This window comes from Perissodus microlepis, chromosome 14, assembly GCF_051167445.1.
Source record: "Perissodus microlepis isolate ML-2025 ecotype Zambia chromosome 14, ASM5116744v1, whole genome shotgun sequence".
In the NCBI taxonomy this organism is placed as follows: domain Eukaryota; kingdom Metazoa; phylum Chordata; class Actinopteri; order Cichliformes; family Cichlidae; genus Perissodus; species Perissodus microlepis.
The window spans coordinates 30,436,592-30,460,522 of NC_140474.1; the positions used below are offsets into that span (position 1 = coordinate 30,436,592).

At 41.9% G+C, this 23,931-nt stretch overlaps 4 protein-coding genes across 5 annotated transcripts in view; 2 read left to right on the plus strand and 2 right to left on the minus strand.

Annotated features, from left to right (window-relative positions):
• Positions 1–1,966: 1,966 nt before the first annotated feature.
• On the minus strand, positions 1,967–6,897 carry LOC146374191 (histone H3.3A). Its single transcript, XM_084950315.1, has 4 exons — positions 6,766–6,897; positions 5,695–5,838; positions 5,257–5,410; positions 1,967–3,475 (listed from the first exon to the last, which is right to left on the minus strand). Exons 2-4 carry the CDS (start codon positions 5,820–5,822, stop codon positions 3,347–3,349), a joined length of 411 nt encoding a protein of 136 aa, XP_084806441.1. The 5' UTR covers positions 5,823–5,838; positions 6,766–6,897; the 3' UTR covers positions 1,967–3,346.
• A 720-nt stretch (positions 6,898–7,617) lies between these two features.
• On the minus strand, positions 7,618–10,324 carry LOC146374192 (histone H3.3A). The gene is made up of 4 exons (XM_084950316.1): positions 10,187–10,324; positions 8,979–9,122; positions 8,643–8,796; positions 7,618–8,534 (listed from the first exon to the last, which is right to left on the minus strand). The coding sequence occupies exons 2-4, from the start codon at positions 9,104–9,106 to the stop codon at positions 8,406–8,408; spliced, it is 411 nt and encodes a 136-aa protein (XP_084806442.1). The 5' UTR covers positions 9,107–9,122; positions 10,187–10,324; the 3' UTR covers positions 7,618–8,405.
• Positions 10,325–10,776: 452 nt separating this feature from the next.
• Positions 10,777–19,422, plus strand: nop53 (NOP53 ribosome biogenesis factor). 2 transcript variants are annotated; one of them, XM_084950313.1, is made up of 12 exons: positions 10,777–11,107; positions 11,640–11,716; positions 11,837–11,939; positions 13,591–13,793; positions 15,062–15,117; positions 15,591–15,686; positions 15,975–16,076; positions 16,189–16,359; positions 17,414–17,589; positions 18,469–18,535; positions 18,911–18,987; positions 19,103–19,422. In XM_084950313.1, the coding sequence occupies exons 1-12, from the start codon at positions 10,902–10,904 to the stop codon at positions 19,161–19,163; spliced, it is 1,395 nt and encodes a 464-aa protein (XP_084806439.1). In that variant the 5' UTR covers positions 10,777–10,901; the 3' UTR covers positions 19,164–19,422. The 2 variants fall into 2 exon arrangements, with proteins under 2 accessions (XP_084806439.1, XP_084806438.1); XM_084950312.1 differs by having other exon boundaries at positions 10,782–11,107; positions 11,834–11,939.
• A 3,233-nt stretch (positions 19,423–22,655) lies between these two features.
• gjd1b (gap junction protein delta 1b) overlaps positions 22,656–23,931 on the plus strand; it is a 29,854-nt gene continuing 28,578 nt past the window's right edge. The window contains exon 1 of the mRNA XM_084950581.1: positions 22,656–23,745. Coding sequence (XP_084806707.1) covers positions 23,675–23,745 — 71 coding nt within the window. The 5' untranslated portion in view covers positions 22,656–23,674. The remainder of the gene's footprint in view (positions 23,746–23,931) is intronic.

Genomic DNA, 23,931 nt, shown 5'->3' on the forward strand with positions numbered 1-23,931 from the left:
GTGGACAGAATTCCCAACATCCTGGCGTCCCACCCACAGGCCAACCGGCTCATCATCCACATCGGCACCAATGACATCCCCAAACAGCAATCTGAGCTGCTGAAGCTGGACTTCCTCCAACTCTTCAGCCTCCTTGGTCAGTTCCAGGTGAGTGCTTTTATCTCCGGGCCCACCACCACCTGCGGCAGAGGGATAGGCCCTTTCAGACGGCTGCTCAGCCTTAACATCTGGCTTCCTCCGCCTGTGTCTCCCACGGTGTGGGTTTTATTAACAATTTTGATGCCTTCTGGGAGAGGAGGCATCTTTTTGGGGCAGACGGGCTCCACCTCAACGCCTGGGGACGCCGTTTGCTGTCCGCCAATTTGGCATTTGGCGTACAGCACTCCCGCACACGGCCCTGTCATTACCCCAAACCGACATTACCTGCTGATCTGTCCGCCACTGACTGATGTCCCCCTGGTCCCAGTTCCTATATTTGTTCCATTTTTAACAGTAATACACAAAACTCTGGACTCGGACCTGTCATGAAATCAATATCCTTAGTATCCTTATTTTCCTATTATATTGTTTTATGTACTTTAATAATGAAGGCTTGTAGAGCAAGGCCACTTTTGACTCACAAAGTGCTCACCCAGACTAAAAAAAACAGGAAGTTTTGGTGCACAGGCATATTAATAGATAAAGACACAGAAAAGAGGAACTTTCCATATAAGCAATGTTTGAAACTGTGTGTGACGTCTGAAGTACAGAAATAACACCATATAAGACATATGTGGAGCTAAAAATGTTAGAGCTCTTGCAACTGGCGTTGCGTTTTTTAGATGATAAAATCCAATTTTGGTTACATGTTTAATATGTGGGATAAAACCAAGCTCAGAGTCAAAGATAACACCCAGGGTCCACATTACACCGGTTTTAGAATCACTGCATTGGCTCCCTGTGTGTTTCAGGATCGATTTTAAAGTTCTTTTATTGGTTTTTAAATGTCTTAATGGTCTTGGGCCTTCTTATCTCTCAGATTTGCTTTTACCATATGAACCCTCGCAGACCCTGAGGTCCTCTGGCACTGGCCTTTTGATTGTCCCCAAAGTCAGGACACATACTCACAGAGAGGCAGCTTTTCAGTGGTACGGTCCTTGTCTGTGGAACAGCCTGCCGGAGGAGCTCAGGGCCGCAGAGAACGTACATGTTTTTAAGAACAGGCTCAAGACCCACTTTTTTAATATAGCTTTTATCTAACGTTTATTTATTTTATGCTTATTTATTCTATCCTGTTATTCTATTTATATTATTAATTTAGGTTTTACCTAATATTTATTGATTTTATTCTTCTTATTTTTTTTTATCTTCTTACTCTATTTATATTCTTTCTTATTCTCATTCATTCTTATTTATTTTATCTTTTTATTCTGTATATACTCTTATTAGGTCATATCTCCAGTGTTTCCTCGGAGGGGGCTCTCTGCACCGGGGCTGTGACCGACCGTGGCTGCTGGGGCTCTGTGGGTCCTCTCAGCCTGGTTGGGGGGCTTCTTTGCCTCCCTCCTGCTGTGTGCCCAGCCTGGAGGCTGCGGTCTGTGACCGACTCCCGGTGCAGACGGCTCCCCGTGATAGTGTTTCCTCTCCTGGCTCATGTGTGCCCAGCCCAATTTTACTCTTTAAGTGTGTGTGTGTGTGCGTGGGGGGGGTGTATGTATCCATGATCGTTTATGTTAATGAGAGTGTGGGGAGTGAGTTGGAGGGCGGGGTGGGGTGGGCTGCTCTTAACCATGTAAAGCACTTTGTGCTACATCTTTGTATGAAAAGTGCTTTATAAATAAAGATTGATTGATTATATTTTAGACTTCTTTTTTGTAATGCTGCTTAACTGTTGTAAAAGCTTATTGGTAAATGAACAGTGGTCTTTCTTTAACAGGTATAAACAATCCACCTGAGAGCATTTATTTATGCAGCACAGACACAGGAGTGTGTGTAACATCCATTTATTACCACCTTATATGACAAATCTGGAAATTACAAACATTGTTTAATTGAAACATTATTGTCAACATTAAAAAAAAGAAACTCAAAGCAAAAAACAAATTTAAGTTAAAAGGGGTGAAAAGTCAACCTGAGAAGCGGTATACGGATGATCAATTGATCCAGAGTGAAGAAAATAAAAGTACAGGGGGGACGTATACAGAAAAAATGACTATTATTAGTCATTCAATGCTGATTCAGAATATCCTTCACATTTTAATCAGTTGTTTTATTTTCTTAAAAAATCATTTTTACACTTTGAGAACTTTTGGTTTTACAGAATGTTACAAATCTTGATGAGCCTTTGCTATAAAAAGGTCTTGGTATTAAAAAACGTGCCACTGCTAAAAAAGTATCTCTGACACCATTTGAGCTCATAAGCTTTGGTTTTAAATAATTAGAAGAACCCAATTTGAACACAACAAACACACAGATGAGGTTAAACTCTATAAGAGCGTGTACAAGAGGATCAAACTTTGGTGTCACTGAGAGTCAGTAGCATCACATTTCAGTAGAAAAAAATATTTCAAATCTGCTTTCTGTATTTGTTTTGTTTTGAATCTGTTTCATCCCCCCAACTCTGTGTCAAATAGTTTCAAAAATAAAATAAAACAAACAAACAAACAAAAAAAAAATCACAAGTGTGAGACTTATTTGGAAAGACAAAACCCAACACAATGAATAACAGCAATGAGCCATATGGTAATCATAGAACTACTTCCCCAAGATGCTGATAGACTGTATACAATTTGCTGTGGTGATCAGAGCCAACACTCACGCAGACACACAGGACACCAAGTCCAGGCTCAGCTCTCCGGGGCAGAAACAAACTGCTGCTGAGCGGAGGCTGGCAGGACAGGAAGCAGGACGAGAGGACCAGGCAAGTTCTTCTAGCACCCTGCTGCAGAAAGGAGACCAGAGTCCCCCCAGCAGAAAAAAAACAGCCATCCTGTCCTCCTGCTTGTCCCTCCCACGTTTGCATTGTTCTAGTCTGTTTCTCTCCTCACTTTATCCATGTTACCCACTCTCTCACAGAGCCTGTTAGAAACAGTGCAAACCAGGATATGTGTGCTTGAGGAGATCTCATCACCAAAGATTTGGTACATGCACAAAAAGAGAGTACCCTAGAAGTCTGCTGCCGAGAGCACTAAGAAAAACACGACTATACACTTTAATTATAATATAATCAGTTTTCCTCTACACACTACTAACACAGGGAGGGAGGAAGGGACGGCGGGTGAGGGGCAGAGGGATGGAGAGGCAGAAAGGTGAAGGAAGGACAGGAAGAGGTGAGAAGGAGAAAGACCGAGAGGGGGAACGAGAGCGTTTAAGCACGCTCTCCGCGGATGCGACGTGCCAGCTGGATGTCTTTGGGCATGATGGTGACACGCTTGGCGTGGATGGCGCACAGATTGGTGTCCTCAAACAGACCCACCAGATAGGCCTCGCTGGCCTCCTGCAGAAAAGAGGAAATGCAACAGTTGTCAGCAGAGCTGAAACAATCACTTCAATGATCACTTGAATTTGGTATATTTATTACACTTTTGGAGTTCATCATTCATTTTGCAAAAAAAAAAAAAAAATCTTGAACAAAATTGTGCAGAGATTTTATTTTTTTTAAACTACATACTAGAGATATGTTTGTGTGTGCACACTGTATAAAGTCTTCAGCACACCTGATATACAATATAGATGTAAATTTTAGGAGTGCAACAGTTTGCAAAATTCACTCTAGCAATGTTGGTTCAAATCACATTCTCAGCACAAAAAAAGCACAATAACATGGCAGTGTTTTAAAAAAAAATTCATGAAGTAATGACACCTCTCTCTTGTTGTGTCAACACTGAACACACAGCTTCAAGAATAGGGATGGGTATTGATAAGATTTTCACGATTCCGATTCCATTTTCGATTCTGTTTAACGATTCGATTCTTTATCGATTCTCTTATCGATTCTTTTTAAAAAAAAGGAGAACACTAAGGTCGATTAGCTTAGAACTTTGTTTTATATCTTCTCTTTGAACAAGATAGAAATTTAGGAGTAACATGGCCTTACAAACCCAACAGTGAGATCTTAAGAGATCCAGCCTACGGCTCTTCAATGGGGTGTCACAGGGTCCCCAGGAAAAAAAATTGTAAATGTAAAATAATAAAATAAATATTCTTCTGTAGCAATAACAAAGTATAAGATAAATTATTCTGTAGCAATTACACAAGAATATCCAGTAATGTCCCTGCCTACAATTAAACACATTCACTTACCGAAAATCGGGGCATCTGCTGTGGCAAATGGGTGCAAGCCTTTTACCACAAACTTAGTCACTGCTCGGTGACATTCGTCTATCCCGGCCTGAAAGGAGACGCTACCGGTAAACTGCAGCGAGAACTGCCAGCATCTGAGCCAGCCAGACTCTGTCTCTCATCATGGTCACCTAAATGCACAGTAATGGCAGGTTTTGTAATAAGGCAGATCGCGCTAACATAATATGCACTGTTAGTTGATTATTTACCTGCCGCATTAACGGGAGAGGACGTGCAAACGTTACCGCTGCTGCTGGGTTGAGATTCACGAGTCCGGAGCGGAATTAAAAACACGACATTCATTTAAGGTCATCGCGTGTTTTGTGAGCAAATGCTTTTGCATATTCGTAGTGTTTCCTCCCTTAAATGAAATATCTACTTTTCAAGTATTGCAAGTCGCCCTGTTGTCATCCGTTCTCGTAAAGTATAACCAAACTTTTGAGCGTTTGAGCCGCTTAGGCGCCGTGTTTCCTGCCAGGTAAATGACGCTCCGCAACGTGGTGACGTCATTCGGGGCGACTGGAATCGATAAGGAAATCGTTTGCAAAAATGGCAAACAATTCCAAGGAATTGAAACAGTGGGAACCGGTTCTCAACAAGAACCGGTTTTCGATACCCATCCCTATTCAAGAACCCTGAGCTTCACATGGTGGCAGGATGATGGATCTGCACAGTGTGAGCACAGAGGCTGCAGGTTCTGACCCTGATTAAATATCAACATATTGTGTGAGTTAACACATCACACACATTTATTCAAACCAGCACAGTGTCTGGCCAGCTTTAGAAACTAACCCTGCGAGCAGTCAGGCTGTTTCAGGTGGAAACAGTCAGGTACAGATACCTCATCCAAAGTCGTGTGTGGGCAGGAAATCGCTGAAGCTAGCTGAGAATTTTTTCAGAGGGATACTCCTCTTGAAAGCCCCATTTCATACTGACCTGCAGAGCTCCGATGGCTGCGCTCTGGAAACGCAAGTCAGTCTTGAAGTCCTGGGCAATTTCCCTCACCAGACGCTGGAAGGGCAGCTTGCGGATCAGCAGCTCAGTGGACTTCTGATAACGACGGATCTCACGCAGAGCCACAGTACCCGGCCTGAAGTGCAGAGGTGGAAATTAAACTTACTTTAAACTTGGCTTTGACTTACACTGTGCATATGCAACAATAAACACATTTAGAAGAGGAGAGACATTAGTGATAGCCTGAAGAAAACACAATAACACAAAACCCTTACAGTAAGCTGAAAAAAGAAATTAAATCTAACTGGAAGAAAGACAAGGATATGTGTCTCTCTAATTACAAAAATGATAACTTACGATAATCTTCCTGGCCTAAAACGGAGAGGAGAAGTTTTGCAAGTTAGTTTTTGCCTGCCTTACCTGTAGCGATGGGGCTTCTTGACACCACCAGTGGAAGGGGCGCTCTTGCGAGCAGCCTTAGTGGCCAGCTGCTTACGTGGAGCTTTACCTCCAGTGGACTTACGGGCAGTCTGCTTGGTACGGGCCATGGCTACTACAGATCACCTGAAAAAGAGTGAATAAAAAGGTTGAATTTGGCATTTTATAGGACAATTTTTCAAATGCCTTCTTTTTCTTGCTGAGTAATATGGAGGACAAATGCATTAAATTCTTGAAAGGCTCCAATAATTAAAATATGATAACAGGAAAACCTTTTATTGCATTTTGTGTTATTTTCTGTTATTACAGCAACAGCATTGATGTAATGCTACTGCTGTGTCGAATATGCTCAATAATGGCAATTTGAAATTAGGCAATTATTTAATCACAGCTACCGCAGCTTGTAGGTTGCAGCAGACAACTTAGATTTACTCAACTTTTCTAGTAAATAAACACACAAGACATTTCCCGTTGACGATCAGCCAGACATACGTCAATCAAAGTTGAACGACTACACGATTGGCTGGCAAAGCTAAAACTATTACCATGAGCCAACCAGCGTACGGAAACTAAAATGGGCGGGCTCTCCAGCTACCTTCCACTGTTACTAGGTCCGCCCACCTCGCTCTGATGATGGCGGCGGTTTGATGCGCAAGCGGGATAAAGACCCAGGGCAGAAGAACAAGCGGGTAGCACATAAACAACTTCAATTTTACAACTCTCCGACGCTCCAGCGAATCGGAAAATGAAAAAAACAGAGATAGTACATGTTAAGGAACTCATAGGTGAACACAGGAATGCTGAACGACCCCTAACGGCAGCGTAGAACCGAGCTGAACCGGCGCATAATTTGAACCAGAATTTCCGCTCATCTGAGCGGCTGCAAAGAGGACTGCATTTCACCGCCGCTTCGACAGCCGTGTGTGTCTTATTTTCTCACACGACGAAAACACTGCTTTTTCTCCCTCAAACGAGCTTGTGAATTGTAAATAAAACAAACAGAAAAATTCAAAGTTCAGCCACGAACCAGGTGACACATTTCGAGACGCTTACCAAGAGGGAAAGTGAAGAGAAGTGGAGAGAAATGTGTCGCTTGTCTGTATTTTCTTCTTCGTATCCACAATGGGAAGCAGCGTCCAGCGGGAAAATGGCCGCCGCGTCAATCATGTGTCCCACAATGCAACGGCGTTAACAACATTTCTGTGGTTACAGTGACAGGTGCTGCCCGGATCTGGGGAGTTAGTTTGACGTTTTCTTTTTAATCGAACATTTCGGGCTTTTAAATGTCGGTAAAGCTAAATGTAGAAAACGGAAGTGCCTGCGCTTCCTCTGAGTGCCTTCTTTATTGTCGAATTAAAGTATTAACATTTGAGTCAAACTGAAAGAGACATTTAAAAGTTGGCTTCATGCAGTGACAGTTCAAAGGTTGTTTTTAAGTGCTTTTTCGCAGCAGTCGGAAAACTACTGTCAAAATGTTTCATATTCGAAATGCTGTTATTTAGTTTTACAAGGACTAATTTTAAAAAATAAAAATAACTTTGGAGTAGTTCTTCCAACATTTTTAATAGTATTTTCGCTAACTATTGCGGTTTTATGAATTTACAATAAAAAAGTAAGTAAAGTTATCCTTGTCCCTGGAGTGAGTTTTTCTCCCCAACCCGTTAAAAGGAAGTTTTTCCTACCTACTGTCACCAAGTAATTCCTTATAAATGGTCATCTTTTTTCCTCTATTATTGCAGGGTATTTACCTTACAATATAAAGCACCTTGAAGCAACTGTTATTGTGATTTAGTGCTATATAAATACAACTGAAATTAATCTTACTAGGTTAATTTTTATAAATGCCAAAAATACAAAGCTGGGGACTTTAAATTGCTTCAAGATAAAAATCACTTAAACAACTCATTTAAGCACAAGAATCTGTTTATTATGTTTGTATGTGAATTCTGGAGTACAAATATTTTGCTCTTAAAAATGACTGAAACATAAATCAAGAACACAGTAGAAAAAAAAAGGTTACCATATCAACCTGAGAGAGGAACAAAAAGTCATAATATTACCTGGACATGATAACGTGGCTGAAAATTAAAATATGATTAACAAAGGTCTGCTACATATATGCCGCTCATCATCTGTCAAACCATGCAGTGTCATCATAGCACAATGACATTTCCAATTGACAACCAGAATTGATCTTTTGAATTTTGATACATCAAACAGCAACAGTAGAAATACACCATATCGTAAAAAAAAAAAAAAAAAAAGCAAAAGAAAACTTACTACTTTTACAACAAATTTCTACTTGTTTTTTTAAAAAAAGAAAAGAAACTCAGAAGACTCATATCAATGTATGTGTCTGTCTGAAGATGAAACTCAACCTTAATGCTAATTTCTATTCCCATGTTCAGATCATACACTATTCTTGGTTCGCAAAAGCATCTTATTCATAGAGGTCACAAGGTATTCCTGTGGCTCACTAATTAGAACTGATGAATGATTTCAAAGTACATGAAGATACCGCTAAGAAAAATCTGCTACCGGTAGCACCAAAGAAGACATGATCACACATTTACGGTTATCACAATCATGATATATATAGGGAACCTCAAACCAAACTACTAAGTATAGAGGAAGGAAAAGGAGAAATGAGTGGCGAAGGGACGAGAGGACAGAGTATAATAAATCAAAATGTTTTAAGCACGCTCTCCGCGGATGCGACGTGCCAGCTGGATGTCTTTTGGCATGATGGTGACACGCTTGGCGTGGATGGCGCACAGATTGGTGTCCTCAAACAGACCCACCAGATAGGCCTCGCTGGCCTCCTGCAGGTGGCAGAAAAATTCAACATTAGAGGCATTTTAGTGAATAGATGAAAAATAAGATTTTTTTTGTTGTTTTAAAAAAAAAATTAATCAATGAGAGCTACTGACCTGCAGAGCTCCGATGGCTGCGCTCTGGAAACGCAGGTCAGTCTTGAAGTCCTGGGCAATTTCCCTCACCAGACGTTGGAAGGGCAGCTTGCGGATCAGCAGCTCAGTGGACTTCTGATAACGACGGATCTCACGCAGAGCCACAGTACCCGGCCTGAAGTGCAGAGGTGGAAATTAAACTGGCAGTGAGTCAGTCTTATCTTATAGTGAGAATGTGCAACAATACAGCGGGGGCCCCTAGTTAAGAAGACTGACTAATGACGGATGCCTGCTCTTTTCATGCACATTAGGTTTACATTATACTATAGTTTCCAGGAGAGCTAGGTGACCTCTCACCTGTAGCGATGGGGCTTCTTGACACCACCAGTGGAAGGGGCGCTCTTGCGAGCAGCCTTGGTGGCCAGCTGCTTACGTGGAGCTTTACCTCCAGTGGATTTACGGGCAGTCTGCTTGGTACGGGCCATGGCTACTACAGATCACCTGAAGAAAACAAGTAAAAGGCTGTATTAATAAAAACAATAACAACAACAACATTATTAAATACAGACACTTTTCCCCATATCTACGACAATCTTTTTCGTTACAGCAATAATAAAAATAAAGTGATTGCATATTAATTTAGTTTCATATTTCTTAGATGTTCAACAGACAGGGTTTATTTTTTTTTCTTCCGGAAAGTTCAGAATAAAATATGTGTACAGGCTGTGAAGAATGAAAATTAACTTTCGCATTGTATTTAAAATGATTTGGAAGTTAACAGCAACATGACACACTCCACTCTTCCACGGGAGCCTGAGTTTTGTTTTGTTTTTTTTAAATACCCGAGGTGGCTTATGCAATGGCTATAAAAAAAACCCAAACAGTAATAGGCAGCATAGGCACCCAATCATAACTGAGCTCTTTATCAGATAACCCAATCACATCATGGATAAGCGCCTTTGGGGCGGGACGTAATCAACATGCCAACCACTCAGGGCACGGGGTTTCCCAGACAAACCTCGCCCCTTGCGCACTGAACGTGGGTTTGTTCGTTTCTTCATATTGGGCTCTCCGCTTGCTCACAAGTCTAGTGTTTTTCATTCAGAATGAGCTATTTTAAAGGAAAACCAGTCGACCCCGCCCACCCCAGCGGCCTCGTAATAGCAAACTAGCGCACCGAAGATGATGGCTGGCTGGTTGGCTTGAAGAATGTAAACGGGAAGGAAAAATCGTTGTACCAAACGAAGAGGGTGACGATAAAAACGACGGAAGAATATAAAAACCGCGGCGTGAAAGTGGAATATACTTTTTGAGGACGACACTAGACATGTCAGGGGATCGATTGATGATAATTATTGTGTCAGATGACCCCTCACTTTAGGCGCATTTCCGAGTCAAATTCGACCGGATCACAAGTGCTTTTTAGGTCCCTCACTCCCCGAGCAGGCAGATAATAGCTCGAGTGCCCTGCGTTTTCGTCGAAAATAAACGAAAAAACACATAATTTCCAAACTAACTTGACATTAAAAGATACAGTGGAGTTTTATTCAAATAATGATACTCACCTTTGAAAACTTGGTCAAAGATTGCCGCCTAAAACTGGGAATGTATTCTTCAGACTCTTAAGCGTTGTTCTCGCAATAAAATGAAGGGAGGAAAAAAAAGGAAAAAGAACATATGAAAGCAAGAGGAGACACGTTTCCCATGATGCAACTGTGACAAACATATTTCACACATGCTGCAACATGATAAACAACTGCATCATCACCCTCACCAGCAACGTCCCGCAACAAGTTTTTCCCCAAGCTGATTTTTGACCTTTTTTTTGGTTAAAGTAATTATTAGAGAAGTGTTTAAACTAAACGCCCATTACAGGAAAAGGGAGACTGAAGCACCATCAGCATTCAAGAGTCATTGCAGAAACAGTGATATTCAGTCTTTCAGCCCTTTAGAGCTATATTTGCTGTTTAATTTATATTATTTCTCAAAATAAAAAAATGTAAAAGCAGTGTAATTAAACTCTTAATATTATACAAATATAAATATATATATTTTACATTAGAGCCAGTCCTACAATATGGTGAGTTTGTAAAATATATAAACAAATCTCATCTTAAGCTTGTAAACTATGCAGTGAAAAGCAGAACTACTTTTTCATAGTTAGTTATAAAAGCAATTTAATAGCGTTTACTCTGCCAGTCCGGCTGGTGGCGCCAAACTGTGCTTCCCGCATACAAAAGAAGAAGAAACGCGCTTCTCCCTCCCCACTAGTCCTCCAACATGGCGGCTGCCAGGAGACTGAAGCGCGTGGCGATCTCACAGCCAGGTTTTTTAACTTTAAACCCCAAAGTAACCCCTACAGACCTGGTCAGCAGTCGGAGAAAGCGTGTGAACAAGAATAAGAAGAAGAACTGGAACAAATACAGCGACGTACAGGACGTAGAGGAGTTTCTAGAAGACGTCAGGCATCAAGAGAGGACCACGGGGTGAGTTAACAGCCAGTGAGACGTGTTGAAAATGTATATTTTAAGTATAAAATTAAAAGCAGAAATTGTCAACTATTATATCTGATACTAGTATTTCTGCTCACCTTTACCCCTAGGTTTATATTGGGCAGATAAAAATGTGCTGTGTTTACCTTTCAGTTGATGATAATCATGGTCTCAGAACATATCCGTTTAAACATTACAAGGATGAAGTTGCTTCTCTGTCGTGTGTGTATGCGTGGGACTTTTATTTTGTCACTATCATGGTTTGTAATGACTTGAGAGTTTCAAACCTGCTGTCGGGCAAAAATAAACAGACGTGTTGGTTTGTGGTCTTGAAATGTGAGCGTTTACTGTTATTGACTTCGGTGGTTTTGGTCTGCTTAAAAACCCCTGTGATGGACTTTGTTTTTCTCCACTGTCCACAGCACACATGACACCGTTGAATAATTGTTAGTTAGTTGTTATTGTTAGTTCAAAATCTGTCTTTTAAATTATACGTATGACATAATGGCATCTTTTTGGATTTCAGGGGTCTGCTGTCTGAGAAATCAGATGACAGTTTGTTCTTTTTGGATGTTGGACAGCCGAAGAAAGTTGAAGAGAAAGGTAAACTTGTTTCCCTGTCATCTAAAGCACTTTATTTCTATCCTCTCATTTATATTATTTTGTTTAAAAAATGCACCTGAACAAGTTGGTTAATCTGAAATTGTTTCTTCTGTGAAGAAGCTGCAGAACCAGTCAAGGGGAAGAAGAGGAAAGGGAAATCATCACGTCCTCTGAGGATAGACCTGATCCTTCAGCATGACTCCCTTGTTGCACCGCCTAAAGAGTCAGTAATCCTAGTCTCTTCTGATCCTTGAATCTGTGGTCTTTCAACAGTATTTTTTGGGGGGGCATTTTTGCCTTTATTAAGTGGCACAGTAGTGAAGAGTAGACAAGTGTGGGAGCGTCAGGGAAGACACACAGCAAAGGGCCTTGGGACCAAGGTCTAGGCATATAGTCCTACTCACTCTGTGAGTGTGACACCCCCCCCCCCCCCCCATCCCCCCTTTGAATCTGTTTTAAATTGTTTGTCTGATTTCCAGTTTTTTGTTTATCACACTTAAATGTTTTAGATCATCAAACAAATGTATTAGACAAAAATGATGCACGTAAACACGATGCAGATTTTAACTGAAGGTGTTAATTATTAAGGGGGAAAAGAAATTCAAAACCTACCTGGTCCTATGTGAAAAAGTGATTGTCCCCTCCTTTTGTAACATAAATCGGTCATGCATCTTTGCAAAGCTGTGTTCAGTTTCTCTAGCCACACCCAGGCCTGATTACTGCCACACCTATTCTCAATCAAGAAATCATTGAAATAGGACCTGCTTGTGGCGTAGATCAAAAGATCCTTGAAAGACATCATGCCAAGGAAATTCAGGAACAAATGACAAAGTAATTGAGATCTGTCAGTCTGGAAAATTTTATAAAGCCCTTTCTAAAGCTGTGGGACTCCAGCAAACCACATTGAGAGCCATTATCCACAAATGGCAAAAACATGGAACTCCTTCACAGGAGTGCCTGGTCAGTCAAAATGACCCCAAAAGTGCAGCAATGACTCATCCAAGAGGTCACAAAAAACTCCAGAACAACATCCAAAGAACTGCAGGCCTCACCTGCCTTAGTTACAGTCAGTGTCAATGACTCCACCATAAGAAAGAGACTGGGCAAAAAAGGGCTGTATGGCAGAGTTCCAAGATGAAAACCACTGCTGAGCAAAAGGCACAAAGGGTGGTCTCAGTTTTGCAAGAAAACATCTTGATGATCTTCAAGACTTTTGGGAAAATACTCTGTGGACTGACGACTTCACCTGTGAATGGCTTAAGGAAAACAAAAAGACAACTTTAGATTGGCCTAGTCAAAGTCCTGACTGGAACCCGATTGAGATGCTGTGGCATGATCTCAGAAAGGCAATTATGCTCGAAAACCCCCCAGTGTGGCTCAGTTATAAGTGTGCAAAGATGAGTGGGCCAAAATTCCAGTTATCCCAGCTCTTGATTGCAGTTGTTGCTGCTAAGGGTGACCCAAACAGTTATTAGGTTAAGGAGGCAATCGCTTTTTCACGCAGGACAATGTAGGTTTGGATTTTTTTCCCCCCTTAATAATAAACACCTTCATTTAGAAATTCAAGAGACAATTTGTAGAACATAAAACCTATGTTTTAAGAATATTTATTATATTTATTTGGCTTAATGTGGAGGACTGTGTGTGTCCTGTGATGATCTCATCCTTGCGCTCCCAGTATTTCCTTCATGGGAATGTGAAGACAGTTCACAGGAGCTCAGGAGACTGTTATGTGAACAGTGTCCTGGGATCTGAGGATATAAAAACACACCAGGAGAGGAGATTCTGCTCTAACACTTCCATGTCTTTTGCATCCTTCTTCCGCATGTAATCAAATAATCATCTCTTCTGCTTCCTCTTCCACCCCCCACTAGTGTGCTGGCCTACCAGAAGCCAAATGCCAAGAAACTTCGTCGCACTGCCGAGAGAGCGGAGAAGCTGGCAGCCAAAGGCGTGGTCCCACGGAGCAAGAAGCGTCTGCTGAACAGAACTGTTGTCGACAGGACGAGCAAAAAGACAGAAACTGAGGCCAACAACAACCCAGAGAGAGATTTTTATGACATTTGGGGACAAGACAGTGAGTTTTGTGTGTTAATTTATGTACATCCAATGATGATCCCATCCTTGCGCTCCCAGTATTTCCTTCTTGGGAATGTGAAGACTAACATGGAGCTCAGCTGATTGTTGTGTGAACAGTCGTCTGGGACCTGAGGATACATCTTATACATATCAGAGTATATCTACTTTTTACTCTGAGATTAAAAAACAAAAAACCTTTTGCTTTAGATGTTCTCGCGGTGGTGCAGCCAGTGATGCAGTTACTGTCAGTTCTATTTGTGTTTCATGCTTCTACTCACATCTACAGCACGAGATCCACCTGACATGTTTTGATGGTTCACTGGTTTCTGTAATTTTATAGAAGTTGTTAATGGCTTCAGGGGTAAAGGTACCAGAGCACTTCATTGATCTTTGATGGATTCAGCAGTAATTTAACACTTTCGCATGGCTCTGAGACTCGGGGTTCATGCAGAACTGTGGATATCAGTATCTTGTTTACATTCTGGTAATTTATATGTGAAGGATAAGCTATAAGAAAACATGAACCTGAAATGTGTTTGCATGCATTTCTAGATTTGGGTATAGCTATTGACTAATATTAAGCTGGGTATCCATAGAGCAGGTAGCCATCAGTGATATGGCCACAGTGTGATCGAATGCTCATTTAAAGATTTTTGTGGCACAGAATGTTTGTCCATAACAGCTGATGTGATTAGGGGAACCCAGAGGAGGAAGCTGTAGGTCACAGGTGTCGAACTCCATGCCTCGAGGGCCGGTGTCCTGCAGGTATTAGATGTGTCCTTGACCCAAAACAGCTGATTTAAATGGCTAAATTACCTCCTCAACATGTCTTGAAGTTCTCCAGAAACCTGGTAATGAACTAATCATTTGATTCGGGTGTGTTGACCCAGGGTGAGATCTAAAACCTGCGGGACACCGGCCCTCGAGGCCTGGAGTTCAACACCCCTGTGTAGGTTTTAGTGCTGGCTTGTTTAGAGTTGATTGCAGTATACCAGTGTTATTGTACATACTTGTATTATGAAGTTCCAGTTTAGGTCAGCCAAAGGAAATGTTCCAGCTGAGGTGGAGGAATACTTTAACATGCTGCTTTGCTGTGTAACAGCTGTTTTCCCTGCAGCTGTGTTGACAACTTGCAAGACTGGCACAGGGGTGTGGTTTGATTTTTCTAATATCTGTTGTTAATTTAGAAAATGTGGAAGTTTTGACGCATTTTATTGAAATGTTGTGTATCAACCCCCCCCCCCCCCCCCAAAATTTTAATTACAGCCAAAGATTTGGGCGAACCCTGGTATCTTCAACAGACACGCAAGAAACTTGTCAAGGTGAGAATAACAGTTGACTAAGATTAATCATGCTCCATGTGCTCCAACTATGCTCCTTTACACGACCTACTAACTCCCTTATTTTTGGGGGTTAGAATAGGTTCAGCTTGGTGTTAATTTGCATAGATGTGCATGGACCCATGTATTCATATAATTACAGAACGTATTAAGGTCTGTAGTAGAGGAAGCTGCTCATTCATTCACTGTGTGCAGAGATACTGGTTTGACATCACGGCAGTGTGTTACATGGCAATGTAGATAAATAATGGTATAACTTGACTACAGCAGTGTGACAAGCGGGTTGGCAGCAGTGTTTTCTGTTGGGGGGGGGGAGATAACTGTTTGGCACGGGCTGTAACTATTCAGAATCCTTACATGTAAGATAGAGGGAGGGCTGCTTTAATTGATTCGAATCAGTGTATAAAATATATATTTGTTTGATTTTGTTAAAGTGTGGTGTTTTGATATTTCAGCGTCCAGAGAAGCTGAACGAGAAGCCATCTGTGCTCCCGGCTGTAGAGGTGATTGCTCCGGGAGGGTCCTACAACCCAGACTTTTTCTCCCACCAGGTAAATTAAAAACCTGCATCTTTGGGTGTAGTTACTGATCCTACATATTGAAATGTAATTGCCGAAAAAGATTAAAGTGTTGCATAACTGTTAATAATTTAATATTAGTGCTCTTTGGTGCAAAAAATAAACATGGTAACTTTTATGTAGGCAAATTTTTGAATGGAAACAGTATTTAGAACAAGGTGACTTTAAAACTATGGCCCCAGCCTAACAACCACTGACTTAGATTATTATAAAGCTGAAGCTGGTAATTAACAAATGTTCATCTCTCTCTTCTGAATGCAGGAATTGCTCAGGGAAGCCCATGAGGTGGAGTTGAAAAAGAAGAAGGTAGAAGACAAACTAGAGAGACAGCTGGCTTACAACAAAGAAGACACAGCTACAGAGGTACAGCTGACGATTCCTGTAGCTCGCCTTCATCTTTCACTTTGTTTTTGGTGCTGCTGATGAATGTGTCTGACTTTTTTTCAATTCTATTGTGCGTTATTACGGTTTTCAGGAGACAATCCTCCGTGAGCAGGTAGAAGGCTTGGTAGAGGAGAGTGAAGAGGAGGAAGAAAAAGAAGACGCTCCAAAAGAGGATGGGGAGGAAGTGGCAGTGGGAGCCATCGCAGTGGCCGACAAGAAGACTGAAAGACAGAGAAAGAGAGAGAAGGCAGAAAAAATCAAGGTACGGCTACAAGAAGGTTTAAAACATCCCAAATTACAGTGACTCTGACCCTAAGAAGTTTTCATACATCTGCAAAAAGATTGCACTAAACCCAAAGTGCAATGATTTTCACAGCACACATTTTGATTTGCCACTGTTGGTAAAGGATGGGTTTGTTAAGGACTGCTTCTTTCCACTTGGGTGGTCCTTCTGTATACATGCTCACTGTTGTGGCTTATTAAGGGCACCTAATGGAGTCACTATTGGGCTGATGAATGTGTGCCTACAGTGAAAAGCCAAAAAGTTCCACTGAAAACTCATTAATTGCATTTTATTGTATTAGGATTTTTCACAGGAGGATACACTGATGTCTGTGTAAGAATTTTTAGTTCAGTTAGAGCCCCCATCAGAGAGAAGGTTTAAACAGTAGGTGGGTGGGACTTCAATACTCACGGACGCAGCTGGCAATATCTGCTCTCCCTGAAACCATACGGGACCAAGAGTAGAAAAAACTAATGGAAACTGAAGTTTTAAAGTTAGTCTAACAAGCTCACCTCCTAATACCCACATTATCATTCCACTCACATTTTAAACATTTATCTCACTGCCTAAGACTCCAAATTAATCATTTTTATAAAGTATACAATATCTCTTAAACAGTATAACAGTACTTGATATAAACACACCAGTCAGAACAGATGGGTTAGACGTGAGTACATCAGAGGGCAGCTCAGGTTGAGTAATTTGGAGCCAAAGTTAGAGGCAAGGCAGAGATCATTTGGACATGTACAGAGGAGGGACAGTGGATACACTGGACAAAGGATGACCAGAGATTCATGGAGTTAATGAAGATGAATATGCAGAGGGGCAGTGTGACAGAGGAAGGCGTGAGAGGCAGGTGATCTGCTGTGGTGACCCCCTAAATAGGCAGCCAAAAGAAGAGTCAGAACAAACCGCTCAAACATAATCTGATGACTTCAACACTTGTAAATAGTTAACCTGAAATCTGAAGGGGATAAAACATGCATGTATGTAACGCAGTCCACTGATGGCTCTCTTTTGAACCCCAATATAGGAGCAGCAGCGGTTGACAGAGAGGCGACAGACTGAGCAGCAACAGCAGCTCTTCCAGCTTCGCTCCATAAAGACCTCGATCAAACAGCAGGAAGAGACGACCCAGATCAGACAGAAACGACGCAAGGCCAAGGAAGAGGCCCAGAAAGCTCAGCCCAGGCGACTCGGCAAACTCAAGTACAAGCCTAACATGTTTTTTTACACACTCATACTTGCGTGCTCCAGAGTTTTAACAACTTTTATACAATCTGAGGTGCAAAATGGGTTTAAATTGTGATGACAGATTTTTTTTTTTAAAAGTTTGATTATTTCTTTGTTTCTTTGACAGCTGTTGTTGTGAAATCAAAAAAAAAAATCTGATTATGACAAGGGAAGTTTGAACACTTGAAAGACTCTTTATTGCTCATCTGTGTTTTCTCCTTCAGTCACAGCTGCTAATGGGGAAAGAATTGTAATCCTGTAAAGTTGTACAACAGCTTCAGTGCACTCTCTAGTAATGGCTGCTATTCCTGCTAGCTATGAAATCAAAATATTGTTTTTAACTAAACAAAACTAGCATGACAAGTCATCTGGTAACAGTCAAAGCAAGGTTTTTCCCAACTGTTTGGGAGATGTACTTATTTCCACAGTGGTGGAAAAAGTGGTGGGTTGTTGGGATTAAATCAGGGTCACTGAGTAGTTTCTAAACCTGCATGATTGGCACTTTAGTCATGTGATCCTACACTGCCATCATGGTTGTCACATGTTCAAAATGGCTACCAAAATAAATCACATGGTTAGCGGTCACACATTTCAGTTTGCTTGTCTTCTGTCTTTTTGTAGCATTTTAGCATCAAACTGCTGAAATAGTTTCAGCACTTTGACAAATCATAGCTGAATCATCATCTATGATTCAGCTTCCCCCCACCTGGTATTCATCCACATTTTCAAACGCCCTCGCCCCAGCTCAATTTTCTGTTGGTAGTGGCCAACATTGTCTCAGCAGGGGTCATTTTTGGCTATAAATAGCCTTTTCTAGCCACGTCTTTAATGTTTGCTTTATATATTTCTTCACAGGTTCCAGCCTCAGGACATGGAGGTTCAGTTGAGCGACGAGCTAGCCGGCTCCCTGCGACAACTCAAGGTACTTCAGAAGCACTTTGACATCCATGAGCAAGGACACCGTTTATCTGTAATGGGTTTTGGCTAACTTGGCTGCTGTATTATCTTCAGCACTCTGCACTATTCAAAGCTTTATCCCATTCTCTCATACTGTGCTGACTCGCTTTCCCCACAGGGATCATTAGTTTCATTTGATGTAATTGCTGGTGGAAAATTCCCAGTCCTTCCCTCTTATCTCCCCCAATTATGTCTTTGAATAATACTTAAATCGGTCTTTGTGATGAGAATAGGATTTTATGATGCACATGGGAATTGCATATCCAGTGAGAGCAGTGTGACATTTGTGTCACATGGCTTTGTTTTGACTATTTCTTTGTGTAATGTTGCGACTCCACAGCCAGAGGGCAGCGTGCTCATGGACCGCTTCAAGAGTCTGCAGAAGAGAAACCTTATTGAACCCAGAGAAAGAGCCAAGTAAGGACCTCTGCTTCGCTCTTACATAACATCTCATCAAAGGCCCAGAGTGATGTGTGAATTCATAAGGTGTGTAGTGAATAACATGAGTTTCCACCCTCCCCCTGTCTCCTAGGTTCAAGAGAAGACTCAAGGTGAAGTATGTGGAGAAGAGGGCTTTCAAAGAGATTAGTTAATGCCAACCTACACATCACGGGACTGAACGCAAGAAGCTGGGAGACTTTTGAACCACCAGTGCAGAATAATGGAACTGTGTATATACGACATAATGACTGCTGAGGGCCTGCTGGGCTCTTTCAGACTGATGTCACCTGCAGCAGTGATATATAAACTCTGACCAAGAGTGCCGGATATGAGTTTTAATTGTTTCCTGTAGTGCATCTGCCATGCAGTGTTTATATAATTTCTTTCAGTTAAATACAGATTACTGCATCATTGTGTGTTTGTGTTACATAATGTCATGCCTGTCAGGGCACGATCAAAGGGTTTGTAGTAAATGGCCCAGTCCAGCTGTCAGTGTGTCACTACGCTGCTCATACAAGAGTACACTAGGTTAATGAAGGGTTAAACCCTGCAGTGGTAATGGCAATATGTCAGCTCATTGCTTAAGATTATGCCATATTCACACACCTAAATATTTTAGTGTGTTCTGTGCTTGTTTGTTTTATATATTGATTACACAAGTCCATCATAGAAGCTGCTCAAATGAGATGGCATCATTTAGTCTGTTTTCACAAACAGTTGATACACACGCTGCTTCAGATGCTAGGATGCCCACATTATATAACAATATGCAGCATACAAAGTTAAGGGTGCACAATAGTATGCCTTTTTAAAATCCTCAGTTACATTAGTTGATTAAGCTGAGCTTAACTGAAGTAGATTAATGCATGTCTTTCTTTTTTTTTTTTTTTTTTTTAATATTGGGATTAAAAAAAACAAACAGATGGGCTTGAGGAAGTTGGCATGTGATAATTGATTCCATCCCGCTGGCTTAAAACCATAATTGCCTTCAGTGTCCCACTGGCGTGAACAAGGACCTGCACGCACACACACAGACACCCACGCCCCGTCCCCTAAGCCCCATGGTCCCTGGAGTTACTCCAAAGCGTCTTATCTGTTAATCAGTGTGAAATTGTAGTCTTTACCTTCAGTGTCCACAAAAGGGCTCCCAACCACATGCATGCTAGTCAGTTGAGCTGTCCCTCTCTCTCAAGACAAACTGAGCTCCTGATCCTGGGCTATGCTCGTTTGAGCACTTATTAGTGGTGATGACGCCAAATTACCTGCTGATGAATTAACCTGCTGACTCATAAAGCCACAGCTCGTCTCCAACCCCTCGTTCTGTATTTAAAGTTTTTACTGGAGAACACAGAGATACGAGATACTGGGCCAGAAGTAATTTTATCAAATAATTTGTTGTACAGATATTTTTGTGGATGTTGCTTTTTTTTTTTTTTTTTTTTTAAAAAGTATTTGGTGGGTTGTATCAAAATAATTGAGGCATTTTGACATGTAACACCAAATCTGTAGGACTTCATGGGAGGTGACAGGTCTGGAGAACTGAGATTTGATAAATCAGGCCTATGGTGAGGCCTGCAGCTCTACAACGCTATCACCAACTGCACATAAACATACCGTCAGTTACAGTGTTATAAACGGAGGCTAATCAACATTAAAAGTTTTTTTTTTCCTTTAATTTGTCACCAAGCTGTTTCCAAACTAACATAATTGTTTTAGTCAAAACAAAAGCGTGCACATCACCATATAAGGATATTAGTGTTTTCTCCTGCACTCATGCCAGAGACCGACTGCAGCCAAGTTGTTTGCTCCCCTCCCGTTTGCCCTCCTCTCTTCACGTGTGAGACATGGTGCTGCCAGATTGTGTTGGCATGAGGAGTAGGAGGGATTACGTGTGTGCGCAGTCACTCATTACCTCCTTCAGAATAGATTACTACTCCTCCGGTCTGCAGAGCCAGCGAGTAACAGTGGAAGCCTCTAAAACACTCAGCTGCACTGCATGGAGATGCCACAGTGTGTATATGTGTGTGTGAGTCAACGTTGTCAAGTGATCTCAGGCTTGTTTGCTGCAAAGTGACAGGCATTTTTTCCCCTCCCTCTCTCGTGCTCTTTTTTTCTTTCTTATTTTTTGGGGGGGCAGCCCAGTGTCCTCCTGCCTGTCTCACCTTGTCCTCCGTGCGTACACGCAGAGGCACGTGGACGCACTGAGCTCTGTGATGCAGGATACAGGCATATAAAGATCCCAGAATAACCCCAAAACAAGATACAATTCAGACAAGGAAGCAGTGCTGAAAAATCATATACGTTTGTTGTGTTTAGAATGTACAATCTGTGTGTCAGAACACCTGTCAAATCAACACAGAAGCGCTCCTAACTCACATAAAATATATGGACTGAAGTCGACATCTATCAATCTTTGAATCCAGGTGTTTTCAGTCCCAGTACTCACTTATTCTGAAGGGAAAACTAGCCATAGAAACATACTGCTTTTTGTACCATACTGTAAATATACCTTTTAATCAAGTTTATGGGAGCATAGCACCTTTTCACTGTCTCTGAAACTACAGGAAATGACAAAGTGTCCTGAGGAGCTGAAAGTCAAATATTTTAATATTAAACATTAAAAAAAAAAGTCAAATATTTTCAAGTTTTTGTTTTTAATGTCATTGCAAAGTAAATATGGGGTTGTTTGAACAAAATAGCCAAAGGAGGACCCTATCCTTTGTGCTAGATTCGGGATTCATATTTTTTTCTGTAATACTGAGTAGGGATGCCCTGAATGTGAAATATCAACACTCGTTTGTTTTGATTTTGTTCTTTTCTGGCTTTCTATCATCTTTAAAAGTGCTTAAACACACAATTTTTCCACATTAAGCCTGTGGAAAATGGATGTAATAAAAATATCAGAAGGTACCAGCAAGATGTGACATCTTATTTGCAAATACTGATATTCAGCCAATATACCCATCGGTTCCTCATTACTGACTAATATTTATATCACATTAATATTTATATTACCACTGCAAAATATATCTAATGTATATCCCTTATAGACTATTGTCCAGGTAGTATTTAAAAGCCTTACTAGCAGCATATTACATAATATCTGAATTATTATTTATCACCGTAGATCATGAAACAGACTACTACAGTGCCTCTTTGCAACATCTGCTCTGTGACATTTAATGATGATTAATGCATTCATTAAAAAAAAAAAGAGCAACAACGGGAAGAATCACTGATAATGAAAACACCTAGATGTTTGGTCATGCGTGATTTTCTCGCATGATTACTGATGGTGTGTTTGAGTGAGAGCAAGTATCTCACACACACAAACACACACATGGAGCGCTTCCATCGTGTTCTCGCTCTGTCACACACTTCCCCTGTGTCGCCTCAGTATCCTTGCATAGCCTCGGCGTGACACTGCCTCTAATGTCTCCGTCTGCAGTGTACAGTAGGTATCACTGCACAGACGCGAGAACACAATGGATGGCAAAAATGTAAATGCAGGAGAAAATCGTGTGTGGTGGAAGAGTGAAAAACTGTTTGTGTGGTATGATGGGGAGGTGGAGGGGTGGGGGGGATAAACACGGTGATGGAGAGTGAGTGAGAGGGAGCCAGAGGGGGGAGGAGCAGAGAGATGATTCCTCGCTCTAATCCTCTAGACACACGCTTGGTCTGGCTGCCTACTGGCTCAGAGAGACAGAGGGAGAGAGACGGAGGCAGGTGGAGGGCGCACACAGAGAGAAACCAAGTGGGAAGGAAAAAAACAAGATGAAGGGAAGAAAGGAAAGGAGCGCTGCCTCTCGTAAAGCACGCTGACAGAAACAAACAGAGAGAGAGAGAGAGGCAGGGAGGAACTGGATAACCCAGCGACTCCGGCACGGTTTCTAGCAGAGGGAAGGAGGAGGAAGAGTGCGATGCTACTGTGCTGCTCTGCCTGAACCAAAGCAGGAGGGAAGGAAGGAGCAACAGAGAGGAGGAGGAGAAGGAATCCCTCGAAAAACAGCCTGAAGAGTGGACAGAGAAAGAGGATGGAGGAGAGGAGAACACGCAGAAACCCCTGGGTGCTCAGGCTCACATGAGTGTATGGACCTCTGCCCGGCCGGAGTTACTACAAGATGCTGTCAAAGAACGAGCGTACGAGGGCGGAGTGTTAGTGTGCGAGTGATGGATGTCTGTTTGCACAAACTACGGCCGCTCCGCAAAAGTCAGCAGAAGTAGACAAGGCTCGGGTCTCTGTCAGAGCAGGTGTGTGCGAGTGTTGGTGTGAGAACATATGACACACCAGCTGTTTTAGGAGGTAAACAGAGCCGGGGTAGCCCAGAGGAGAGGAGAAGGAAGACACGTGAAGAAGTGCATGGAAGGCGAATTGCACACGCGGAGTCAGGAGTCACAGTTAGTGGTGTGAGGAAAGCGTGGCGGACAGCACATTTAATAGAAGACACGGAGTTTACAATGAGGTGTCACTGAGCTTCTCCGGGGTTCCTGACTTCTCTATACCAAACCAGCCACCTGAAGCCACTCCCTACCTCAACTCAACCTAACAAGTGGACTTGAACACTGAGAGACAAAGACTTGAACCCCAGCTGTCTGGGAAGCCCACCTGAAGTGGGGTCAGTCCTGACTTTCTGTGCCCAGTGGATGCCTCCTGACTCCAACCATGGGAGAATGGACCATCCTAGAGCGCCTCCTGGAGGCCGCTGTGCAGCAGCACTCTACTATGATTGGAAGGTGAGCTGTTGAAGACGTGAATGCTATCTTTTAATTGAAATTATGTGCATGTGTCCTTATCTATATGTGTTTCTACAGTATAGTAAGTGTGTGCATGCTGACTGTGAGTCCCTCTGTGCTCACATTCAGGTCCAGTGTGACGGGCTGCAGGTTGTGGGGGGTAGGTGGGTTAGTTTCTTTAATCTG

Coding starts and splice junctions, on each gene's coding strand:
- LOC146374191 (XM_084950315.1), bottom strand. CDS start 5,822: ATGGCCCGTACCAAGCAGACTGCCCGTAAGTCCACTGGAGGTAAAGCT. Junction 5,411..5,694: donor AAGAAGCCCCATCGCTACAG/GTAAGGCAGGCA, acceptor TCTGCACTTCAG/GCCGGGTACTGTGGCTCTGC. Junction 3,476..5,256: donor CAGCCATCGGAGCTCTGCAG/GTCAGTATGAAA, acceptor TCTTTTCTGCAG/GAGGCCAGCGAGGCCTATCT.
- LOC146374192 (XM_084950316.1), bottom strand. CDS start 9,106: ATGGCCCGTACCAAGCAGACTGCCCGTAAATCCACTGGAGGTAAAGCT. Junction 8,797..8,978: donor AAGAAGCCCCATCGCTACAG/GTGAGAGGTCAC, acceptor TCTGCACTTCAG/GCCGGGTACTGTGGCTCTGC. Junction 8,535..8,642: donor CAGCCATCGGAGCTCTGCAG/GTCAGTAGCTCT, acceptor TGCCACCTGCAG/GAGGCCAGCGAGGCCTATCT.
- nop53 (XM_084950312.1), top strand. CDS start 10,902: ATGGCGGCTGCCAGGAGACTGAAGCGCGTGGCGATCTCACAGCCAGGT. Junction 13,794..15,061: donor TGACATTTGGGGACAAGACA/GTGAGTTTTGTG, acceptor TTTTAATTACAG/CCAAAGATTTGGGCGAACCC. Junction 18,536..18,910: donor GCTCCCTGCGACAACTCAAG/GTACTTCAGAAG, acceptor GCGACTCCACAG/CCAGAGGGCAGCGTGCTCAT.